Raw genomic sequence first — 12655 nt, forward strand, 5'->3', positions numbered from 1 at the left:
ATCGTACATGCGTTATAGAAATCTTGGTGCCTGACGTTTACGCTCTGTAACTGCTGTAAAATAGATCGGCGGATGACAGATTTCACATGCATACATGTACGAATCCTCTTGCTCAAAACATGGCTGCCGAAAAATAGGCTGACCAGATGTAGACGCGTTCTGCACATGCGTAGTACCAATTGCGTTTACGGTACACATTACGTAATGACAGTTGTGGCGGGTGTTAATGGAGGACATTGGCATCATGTTTTGCCTGTTTTGTGGCACACACTTGACGCTATGTGGTCGGGCGTTGTTAAATGGTACTTACCTAATACCTAAGGTGGCCAAGAAGTTCAAAACACGGTAACAAAAAGCAAACAACCACCCGGAGGGGATTGCACGCCTGGTATAGCCTCATTAAAATATTTGGTGGACTCCTGTAGTACATCTGTTCCTTCTGGCTGGTATTTGCATGCACGCCGAGATCTACATGCACAGCGTGAGTGTGCTCCACTAAAACCTACATTTTGAGACACTGTACTATCTTCTAAGGCACAGTACTTCATGATAATGGAATGACACTTTATCGGTAACTAACTAACTAATTACTGTTACCACTGTGGTTCATAATACTGCATGTGCAAGTTCAGTTCACCTGTTCTGCCTATGGCCAGCGGGTGGCACACTGTTACTGCATTAAAAATGAGACTAGGGAACCATAACCACACCATTGAAGAGCAGATGTGATAAAGCCGACAGAAAGTATTGCTTCATTATCATGAAGTACTGTGCCTTATAAAATAGCATGGCGTCTCATAGTTTAGGTTTTAGCGGCGCACGTGTGCCACCGCGATGTGCATGTAGATTTTTTTTTACAGAGCACAAACAGCTTCAACAATAATTCCTGTTTGGGTCCTGCAGACATCCAGCAGCTGATTGGTCATCAAGGTGACTGTCCCCCTCAGCCACAGGATGGTAGCTCCACTTGGCAGCAGGAGGAGCCACATCCTATTAAAGAGGAAGAGGCGAAGCCACAGTCCCCTCTTATTAAAGAGGAAGAAGTGGAGCCAGAGCCCACCCACATTGAAGAGGAAGAGGAGGAGTCACAGTCCCCCTATGTTAAAGTAGAAGAGAAAACATTCTTGATCAATCGGGGGGGGAAGCGTCATTAAGGGTCAGAGGAGGCCGATCTGGCCAGGTTGCCACTGACTGGTGTCTCTGTGGTGACTGAAGACCATGAAGACAAACCACCTGAGTCCTCACAGCTTCATCATATTCAAAGTTGGGAGAGGCGGAGCCTTCATGCAGCAGCTCACTGCCACACATGACAACAGAAGCTGATGGAGACCACTGTGGGGGATCACAAGCAGACAACCTCGTAGCTCCACTGTCAGATAGTGACGACACAACGCCACACTCTCCGGAAGATGAAGTCCGGAAGACTGCAACCGAGAATCCCTGAGCAGCGATACAGACTGTGAAGGTGACATGAGGACTCACACTGGCAACAAACAATCTGAAAGCTCGAAGACAGGTAAACGTTTTCACTGCTCAGTTTGGAATAAAAGATTCTCGTAAGAGTCATTTTGGCTTGACACATGCAAACACACACAGAAAAACCTTTCAGTTGCTCAGATTGTGGTAAACGCTTCACTCAAAAAAATAACATGGAATTACACATGAGAACACACCCAGGAGAAAAAAAAAAACCTTTCTCTTGCTCAGCCCGATTTAAAAGTTTCACTCAGAAGGTAAATTTGGTGTCACACAGGAGAACACACACATGAGAAAACCTTTCACTTGCTCGAATTGTGGTGACACATTTTCTCGGAGGTATTCTTTGAGAAAACACATGCAGGGTGTTGGAGATGAAATTCTCCACAAACTACTTAAGGTCAAAGAACCATTTTGGAAAATCAATTAAGCCAATTTCACCTCCCCCTTACGTGGTCTTAACCTCCAGTTATGAGAAAGAAAGAAGACTCACACACCAGGTTAGATTTACTAAATGTATTGAAAAATAAGTCAGACAGAATATCTTAACAGTCTACAAAGCCTTGTCTCATGCACCGGCTCCCTGGTCCTCCAGCTAATGTGAGAGAGTCTTGATCGATAGTCCCATTTGTGGTTTTACACTTGTTTTCCTCAGACCATTGGCACCAGTCTCTCCAAAGATAACTTTCTCTTGGATTCCTTGACAAAGCTTGTGTGATGCCAGCAGTTGATTACACTTAGTGTAGTTGTTGACATAAACAAGACATTCTTTTCCCCAGCCGATCTCAATGCTCAAGTCAGTTTCTGTCTGTTTGTTGTTGCTATCTGGTTGTTGATCCCAGCTGGCCTGCACTGTGTGTGAGCTCTCAGTATTTAACCTTTGACGCACTTAAACAGTTGTCATTTATACAGTTAGTTACTTATTTTAAGGCACTCAACAATAATCCAATCAATAAACATCAATGCAACCAGTTATTCTAAAATCAACTTGTAATAATTATTTACCCACTCAGTAAATTATTTTTTTCCTACAAGAGTCACTGATGGTCTACTGTTTGTTGTTGATTTATTTATTGGTATTAATGTCTCTTCTATTCTTGTTGCTTTATTTATTGGTATTAATGTTTCTTTTGTTCTTATTCATTTTCTTGTGTTTTTCTTTCTTTTTTTTAGGAGAATGAACAGAACAAGAATTTCTTTGCATTTCATTGGTTCCCAAGGTTTTTGCGGGGTCTTTTGTGACCTTTTGGATGAGTTAATAATTTTGGTTGGCCGGCCACTACTGGAACGGTTCACTACTGTTTTATGTTTTTTGCCATTTGTGGATAATGGCTCTCACTGTGGTTTGCTGGAGTCCCAAAGCTTTAGAAATGGCTTTATAACCTTTTCCACACATTTAAGTGTGACAAACATGCAAATAATATAAGAAATCAGGAAGAGGTCAAACACTTTTTCACACCACTGTATATACATCAAGCTGTGCATTTACAAACAGAGAAGAAAAAAGAAAAACAATCTTACACAGTAATACTGTACATATCCTTAAATTGTCCTAAAGCTTGTGGATTAATAATTAATTAATATACCATTAAAGCTTGGCTACATTCTTTAGTATTGTCACCCTTTCCTAAGTTTGCCTTTCACCTCCAGTCCCTACCTATAATGTGCAATTTGTCCCACTATTGACACTTTTAAATATATTTTTAAATTGTTGGAAATAGAAAATATATTTTGTTTCCCTAAAACTGTGTGTCTTATGCTTTTATTCTTATTATAATCATGTTATCTATCAACAAATTAAAGGCAAACTCATAATAGCAATAAATGTTGACACCAGTGGATGTCCATTAAGTCAAACTTTTTTTTTTTATGAATTTAGCATGCAGTATGTTGTAACACCAGCAGATAGCAGCAAAGTATTGTTGGTGATTGGCTCGATTAAAATTATTTTTCTCCAATAGTTGACCAGCTCCTGCGCGGGCCGCTCCTTCTGTTGACCAATCAGCGCTGTTGTGTCTGAATATAAGCGGCAGCAAACCCCACCTGTTTACAACTTATTATCTTTCTCTTACTGAGTCGTGATGGCAAGAACCAAGCAGACAGCCCGTAAGTCCACCGGAGGCAAAGCCCCCAGGAAGCAGCTGGCCACCAAGGCTGCCCGTAAGAGCGCTCCTGCCACCGGCGGCGTCAAGAAGCCTCACCGTTACAGGCCTGGTACCGTGGCTCTCCGGGAGATCCGTCGCTACCAGAAATCCACCGAACTGCTCATCCGCAAGCTGCCCTTCCAGCGCCTTGTTAGAGAGATCGCTCAGGACTTCAAGACCGACCTGCGCTTCCAGAGCTCGGCCGTCATGGCTCTGCAGGAGTCGAGCGAGGCTTACCTGGTTGGCCTTTTTGAGGACACCAACTTGTGCGCCATTCACGCCAAGAGAGTCACTATCATGCCCAAAGACATCCAGCTGGCCCGTCGTATTCGCGGAGAGAGAGCTTAAACTTGAAGTGAACGTCCTCTCAACCACAACGGCTCTTTTCAGAGCCACCACATTTTCAACTAGAGCTGTAATCTCCCAATAATGGTTGTACTCGTATCTCTCCAGCAGAGGGTGCTAAATAGTCATGTAATACACAATGATCAACTATGACGTTACAATAACAAAAACTAGTATGATTATTCCTTCTGTTCCCATGTACAATTGCGCAGAATAGCCAATGGTACAAAAAAGTTGGGTGCTCAAGTTGTCTTTCTCCTCTTAATGTTCATTCATCAGTTAAAGCAGGGGTGTCAAACTCGTGCCGTGGAGGGCTGAGACACTACAGGTTTTCTTTCCAGCTGGTCACTAAAGCAGGTGATTTTAATGATCAACACCTTCAATTTGAGGGAAGGAGCCCATCACTTAAATCACCTGCTGAAGAAACTGGTTGAAGAGAACACCTGCAGCATCTCGGCCCTCCATGGCACGAGTTTGACACATGTAAGTTAAAGGGTCAAGTCTGGCCTCTTCATGGCCAGGCTTATACTGTAGCTGCCAACTCCCGGATGCATTATGTCTCTGTAAACTTCTGGCGTTTACATGATATGGAAGGGTAACTGTATGCAAAGATAAAAAGAACAGGGTGGGTTGATTCTGGGAGAAAACATGCAGATGCAGCTGTACATGATATACTTGACAGTGGGAAAAGCCCCATCATAACAATTTAAACATGATTTATTGTTTGATTTCTGTCAAATGCATGCATGACAGCGAAGATGCTTTTGCAAAAACTAAAGTTAGTTTAATTTTAGTGTCAGCGACAAAATTGCACCAGTCTGAGAGGTTAAAAGTTATGTATTCATTTATAAGCCATGTGCAAAATATTTTTGAATTTAATGTAATTGTAACGTTTTAAGACACATGGTGTGATTTGTACCACTATTTAATACCAAAATAAGCAGTCTGGGTCATATAACATGTCACCAGGTGATGTTTATCTGTGCTACTTAAATCTTAAACTTGTTTCACTGTTTCCATTTAAAGAAGAGCTTGGAACAGTAAATGTACAAACTTTAAGTTAATATCTACTAAGGAAATTCCTCATATTTGAAATGTTTAATATGATTGGACATAGTCTTATATTTGTTTTATTCCCTCCCAGCCCAAACGTTGCCTTAAATTGTTTTCAAAAGGAGAGGAAGTGGAGGCTCCACTCAAAACGGAGCAGTTTGACAGGTAGCTCGTTGCTGATTGGACAACCGTTTCTCCGCTTCAGCGAGCCAATTAATGAGGGGGCGCTTAAATATAATGCTCTCGGGAAGTTTAGTCATTGCGAATTTGGAGTACATAGATAATCCGAAACAGAGTTAATCATGTCTGGACGAGGCAAAGGTGGCAAAGTTAGAGCTAAGGCCAAGACCAGGTCATCCAGGGCTGGACTGCAGTTTCCAGTAGGTCGTGTCCACAGGCTGCTGCGTAAAGGCAACTATGCTGAGCGCGTTGGTGCTGGCGCCCCGGTCTACCTGGCGGCTGTGCTGGAGTACCTGACTGCTGAGATCTTGGAGTTGGCGGGAAACGCAGCCCGCGACAATAAGAAGACCAGGATCATCCCCCGCCATTTGCAGTTGGCGGTCCGGAACGACGAGGAGCTCAACAAACTCCTCGGCGGAGTGACTATTGCTCAAGGTGGTGTCTTGCCTAACATCCAGGCTGTGCTTCTGCCTAAGAAAACCGAGAAGCCTGCCAAGAAGTAAGATGGACTCCTGAGATCATCAACACTACCATCACGGCTCTTTTAAGAGCCACTCACTCCTCAAAGAGTTCACTTCTCAACCATCATGATAACTGAAGTAATGTTGATGGGATAAGTACGTAGTCAATTCGGCATCCGCTTTTGTAGCATGACCTGTACAGGTTTGTCTGTTGTGATAGTGAACAGACTGGAAACACTGCATTGTGAACATATACTTGGCACACTCTTATGCCATTAATTGTGCTAAAAGACCAGATTTGTTATGTTTCCCGAAGACAACCGTGATTAAAAATGCAGGTTTATAACACTGGTTTAAAAGCTGATAGGGTGAATCAGGGATGATTTAGGTTATGTCATGACTGCAATAAATGTTGCATTGTGTAAATATTTCCAGTTAATTATCCGTATAATATATTTTGTATGTTGATTGCTAAGCTTTGGTAATGCTGTAAAGGAATAAAGAAGGAAAACGTTTCTTTCATACTGCTGCTCAGGTTTTATTGACATCGACATGTAAGTCATATTTCTGCAGTATAATGGATTTTTACACATTTATACATACACATACATAGTCATCCTGTTAACTAAATAACATTCATTAATTTCATCAAAGTGTAGGCACAGTGCATAACTTTATTTTCTACTCACCTCAGAACTAGTGAATACGTTTTTTACTGTTGCACACCGAGCCCCGCTTCACCATCATGGCAGACTTTTTGCTACTTCACTCTTTTTAATGCATTTGCGGTTGTCAACAGTCCTATCCATTTAGTTTCCTTGGTAAATACAATGCTAATGTCTTCTATCTGTTGATTATGAGTGAAAAAACTGCAAAAAAAAATCTTCATACCACGTATTTGGGAACATTTTAACAATACAGAAATACATTCTAAAATCATGTAACAGTGATGGCTGATAACAGATGTTTTCATTTGAAACTGATTACTTTTGGCATTTTTGTGTTACATCGCAAAAGTTTGTATGTTGTAAGACGTAGAAGTGACACCATTTTTTTTCATTTATTAACAAGTATCAATAGTAGTGATGGGTCCAGCCACACAGATGCGCCGATGCGTGCGCCGAGCTCCCAGGGCAAATCCAGTGTCGGTGCGTGTACCGCTTTAAGATAGTCACGTGACCAATGCCGAACCATGTCGACACTGCAGTCGCGCGCCAAACTGTGTTTATAAGGAAGCACATCTGTCAATAGGATGGAAGCGCAAAACGAGCATCGAGTTATTGACGCGTTCATTGCTTGGCGAATATTGCGGTCAAAGATGGAGGACCTCCATGGAAAACATACATTTTCTGCCGTGTGGGATCATTTTGACCTTCTGCCGGAAAATAAGGTATTTATATCGAACTCCTCATTTTACCCACTTCTTGTCATATTTTCCAAATATTCTGTTCTCGTGAAATTATTTTCAAAATAACTTTTGCAGGTAAAATGTCGCATTTGTGCGGCAGTTTCTATGCACACCAGCATCTTCTGTGCCTTGCGAACACATATTCTCCAAAGCAGGAGAAACTGCGTCAAAGTAACGAAATAGACTGAATTACAAAACACTGGAGAAACTCATTTTTTTAAAATAAAAATCTTTAAACAATGAGTCCATTGTCATTGTCATTCACAGCACTTTCACTGAGGTTTTGACATTATGACAATGTTCACTTAAATTATCAACTGTGTTTTAAATATCAAAGAGGATTTTTAATTAAATTACATATATGGAACAAGAAAATGTGAATGCAAATACGTAAATGGCAGTATTCGATACAATAGGGTAATCAAATCAGTGTCAGTTGAGCCTGTCAACTGTGTTTCCTGCAGGGATTTTTTAAGTCCACCAGGTGTCAGTATTCAGCAACACAGTGTCAACACCGTGTCAATACAGTGTGTCACTGCTCAAAACGATACGTGATGCCTCATCTACCCATCACTAATCAATACTTTATGAGCGTAATCGATACTCAGTCAATACTCATGTAAATATTTGTGATTGTAAACTTGATTCCTTTTACCGACTTAAGTTTTTCTAAGGCCCTGTCTACACGGGAACATTCCTGGGATTTTTTGGGGGGCCAGGTTGAAAAAAAAATCATGTCCACGCTGTGCCGGATTCGTAAATAGTTGCATCCATACGGGAATGCATCACTGGGGTGAAAATGATGTAGTACACAAGGCACACCTACGTGTGGCACTGTGAACACACACGCAAACGGAACCACGTGAAACAGCAAGCTGTAGAAGAACAGAGTGGCCTTCCGCTACACGCTATCAAAAACAACAAGAAGGAGATGGCGACTGTGCAAAAACCCAAGTCCTTTGTCTGGACTGACGCCGAAGTGGAATTATTTCCACTTTGGAGTAAAAAAGTATCAGGAGAATGTCGATTGGGAGTCTGATATTATGTTGGTTTTTCAGCAGCAGTATTCTACTGGGGACATGGCTGCAGGGAAGGACTTCCCTCAATAAAATGGACCAAACCTAATAAAGCTCCTTTCTCCAAAGGGGGCTGGTTTCACCTTGGGAATCCACAGTGTTATGCCACAGCATTATGTCACAAAGGCTGCATTCACACTGCAGTGTATGATTCCCAATTTGGATTTTTTGTTCAAATCCGTTTTTTTATGTGGTCGTTCACATTGGCAAAAAAATGTGACCTGTTAATGTGAAGCAAAGCCTGCGGGAAGTGATCTAATGATGTGCAATAATTTACGATCCGATACTGGGTAAAATTCTGGCTGGTGTTGGCGATACCGATCCGCAAATACATCTAATGTGTCTGGTCAATTTTAAAAAGTAGTGTGCAGTATTTCAAATCATAGCAGAAAGAATACAAAACATCCATCATTTATTGATTTATTTTAAACCCTGAACTATATTGAGGTAGCTAGCGGGGTGATTTACAATAAAGCCAAGCTGGGCCGCACAGTGACTGAGTGGTTAGTATGTTGACCACACAGTCAGGAGATCGGGATCGGTTCGAATCTCCGTTGGGCATCTCCCCGCATGTTCTCCCCATGCGTGCATGGGTTTTCTTTGGGTACTGACTCCAGTACTCCGGTTTCCTCCCACATTCCAAAAACATGCATGTTAGGTTGATTGGAGAAATTGTCCATCAGTATGAACGGTTGTCTATATGTGCCCTGCGATTGGCTGGCGACCAGTCCAGGGTGTACCCCGCCTCTCGCCCAAAGTCAGCTGGGATGGCATATCCCCGCGACCCTAATTAGGATAAGCGACACAGAAAATGGATGGCTAATATACAACATCAGAAAAAACAAATAGCCAAGTATCAGTATTTTGATTTGAGAATTGACTTTAGAGCATGCACTAGTCACACATCGCAAGTCTGCACTTCTTACTCGTACAATAAACCATGCCTTTTGACGACGTACAGGTCGGATATGTGCGACCTGTCCGTTCAGACTAAAGCAAACCAGATACATATCAGATTTATAGCTACATACAAACGAGGCCTCGGTTGCATTTGAAAAAAAAAATTGGAATTGTACTGTTTACACTAACATGAATAATTCAGATCAGGTCACATATGAGAAAAAAATCAGAAAAAAATGATGTTATAATGGCCAAATACAATCAAAAGTATTTTTTCAGCCTTACCTGTGAAAGGTAATCCCGTGAGATCTTCTCTTGACTGTAAACCGGTGGGTACAGCTCCATGCAGAACATGAATTAGGCATCTTCCCCGTTCTTTCTTGCCACATCCAATATGGCGGTGATGTTGACATGTGAGTCAGTGCTCAATGCGGCATCCACGTCACCCGAGAAACTCGCACATGCACAACAAGTCCACCTACCCGATTCATTAAACCCGTGAGCCCAGCATGACTCACTGAAACAGGGTACTCACGTCAAGTTCACGATACACTTGTCGGCCCCCTCTTGTCAGCGTTGGCGAGTGAGTCAAGGTTTGCGATTACCCGGGTTCTTTCTAGTGCTCTCCTCATTTTTACAAATGCAGTTAGAATAACAGTTGCACAATTATTGCCACGTTACCTTGTTTTTCTTTTTAATTTAGCTCGTGGCAGCAGGGTAGGTGAATGAGTTAACCAGTGAAAAAGTTGCGAGTTTTGAACAACTCTGTCAATACTCAGCCATCTCTAGTAAGTATCAATATACCTATATCATGGAATCATTTCACCCGTTGCTAATGGGAAACTCAATTCCTTTTACTGACTCAAGTTTCAAACCGCTAGAATAATGTATAAAGTTAATAACAACTCGTTACCAAAAACCTCATACAGTATTTCTCATTCAGAGAAGAGAAATATGATCTTAGAGAAAAATTAAACTTAAAACATTTATACGTGAGAACTACGTTGAAAACCCACAGCATTTCCGTGTGTGGAATTAAATTATGGAACGGATTGAGTAAGGAACTCAAACAAAGTACAGAGATGAGCAAATTCAAAAAACAATACAAGCAGTTGATGTTTGCTAAATACAAGGCAGAAGAGTCTTGATCATCACAATGATGTTCTGTCAGGTTTGTTAATTTATTTTTTTAATTTTTATTTATTTATTTTTTCCGTTTTTCTTTAAGGGAAAAAAAAAGAAAAAAAAAGTTTTATTTCTTTATTCATATATATGATGGTGTCCTGATCCCCCAGAACACCATACGTAGTCTCATTAGGAGCATGCCCCCACGTTGTCAGGCATGCGTACAAGCACGTGGGGGCCACACAAACTACTGAGAATCATTTTGAGTTGCTACAATGACATTTTAGCAAAATGGACCAGTCTGCTGCATCATTTTTTCACTTTCATTTTTGGGGTGTCTTTGATTTCCCCCCTCTATAGGGTGATCATTTTCATTTCTATCAAATGATGTGGCATCATTTTGTTACTAATACATCACCCACTTATTATCAGGAAACATATTCAACATCATTTTTCCCCCAGTTTAGATCTGATGTGTTTTCCAAGTGTTCCTCTCATTTTTTTGAGCAGTGTATATACTTGTTTTTTTTTTTTTTTTGGTCTTACTGTTATTTATTATGTATTATTATTCTGATTATCATAGAAAACGTGACATGGAATGCAGGAAGTGAACAACAAGTACTGTACTAGATGTGGAATAGATGGGGGTAGGATTAAATAAGCTTTGCTTCTTCCTACTCCTTTTGGACATGTGGAACTGTGAAAGGATGATTTATGAGATGTATTCCATTGGAACCTTCATGTTCAAATAAACTAAACCAAACCAAGTTTTTGGAGTCACTCACTGGGCAACTTCAACATGTTTAACAAAATGAACCCGGAAAAGGAATGTACCAAATGTTATCACTTCCTATGACTCTGGGATTTGGTACATTCCCTTTCCGGCTGGTGTAATTACGTCGGCCAAGCGGAGAGGTTATGTTTTTGTTGTAAATTGGTTTGCTTTTTGTTACCGTGTTTTGAACTTCTTGGCCACCTTAGGTATTAGGTAAGTACCATTTAACAACACCCGACCACATAGCGTCAAGTGTGTGCCACAAAACAGGCAAAACATGATGCCGATGTCCTCCATTAACACCCGCCACAACTGTCATTACGTAATGTGTACTGTAAACGCAATTGGTACTACCCATGTGCAGAACGCGTCTACATCTGGCCGGCCTATTTTTTGGTAGCCACGCTTTGGGCTCGTACATGTATGCATGTGAAATCTGTCATCCGCCGATCTATTTTACGGCAGTTACAGAGCGTAAACATCAGGCACCAAGATTTCTACAATGCATGTACGATATATGCCACACCCTCCCCAAAAACATTTTTAAGATTTGAGAAATTACAACAATCTATTTTTTTCTTATGATATCCATGGTGCAAATGGATAAAATATAAGACCTCTTATAACACCTTTTAAGGGTGTTTTTGGCCACTGAAAAAAAGACAAAAGCATTTGCTAGCAGGATATGTTTAGATGGATGGTATTTCTCGGTTTAGAATTCACATATAACTGCATTTTGTGTTTTATTCTAGTTATTGACTTAGCTGGCTCAGGCATCTTCTCAAACACTGGGTCTTCTGATACCAATATGGATTCGCTGTGCGACCCACTGCCCTTTTAGACGCTTTCATGCAAATTAACCTGCGCCAGTTCCTTTCTCTGATTGGCTGACAGGTCTCTCGCTTGGAGGAGCTAAACGACTGTTCTGATTGGCTGACAGATGTCTCGCTTGGAGACGCTCAAACGACTGTTGAGGATCACGTGGCCCCTTTGTTGCGACGTGAAGCGCTTTCTGCAGTAGACTTTTTTGGCCTATAAACGAAAACCAATGTAAACTCATCGTCACAATGATTGCTTTGTCTCAGGATGATTCAACATATAGTATTCTTATTATGCTACTCATCCAGTAGTATGATGTCTACTATGTTGTACTGCATATTCTACTATACTGCACATCTCATTCGAATGATGATCTCCTGGGGTACAATAGACAATGTATAGTACAACTTATAATACAATATTATACTAACTTAATAGGTATTCTTTTGTAGCAATCTGTAGCGCACAAAAGCAATATACACACATTTTATATGAGTGTACTGTACTTTTACACTGACTGGCAACAGTGGTGGTTCTAGCTATGGTATGAGCCACATGGACAATTGCCCAGGGCGGCATTCTCTAGGGGGCGTAGTGAGGTGAGGTTGAAAGAAAAACGCCCTATTTACAATAGGAATGCTCAGCACTCGTTACCTCATAATCAATGTATGTGTGGCAGATGGGCACCCTCATGATCAAACGTGATCAACCATCCACCTCGTGATGTGGCTGGGCTTCAGCCCACAGGTTAATTAGAAGGTAAAAGGTACGTTATAACAGTAACTGCTCAAAATTAAAATTACAACATGTTATTTCACTACTAAAAATAGATATGGGGGCCAATGAGTAGGTTCGGCCTTGACTGCTAGTTGGGTGGTGGATGACTATGATGG

At 41.2% G+C, this 12655-nt stretch overlaps 1 protein-coding gene across 1 annotated transcript; it reads left to right on the forward strand.

Moving 5' to 3' along the window:
• Positions 1-5307: 5307 nt before the first annotated feature.
• LOC129169641 (histone H2A-like) lies at positions 5308-6053 on the forward strand. The gene has a single exon (XM_054756206.1). The coding sequence runs from the start codon at positions 5321-5323 to the stop codon at positions 5699-5701; it is 381 nt and encodes a 126-aa protein (XP_054612181.1). The 5' UTR covers positions 5308-5320; the 3' UTR covers positions 5702-6053.
• Positions 6054-12655: the final 6602 nt, after the last annotated feature.

Source organism: Dunckerocampus dactyliophorus, chromosome 17 (genome assembly GCF_027744805.1).
Source record: "Dunckerocampus dactyliophorus isolate RoL2022-P2 chromosome 17, RoL_Ddac_1.1, whole genome shotgun sequence".
Lineage (NCBI taxonomy): Eukaryota > Metazoa > Chordata > Actinopteri > Syngnathiformes > Syngnathidae > Dunckerocampus > Dunckerocampus dactyliophorus.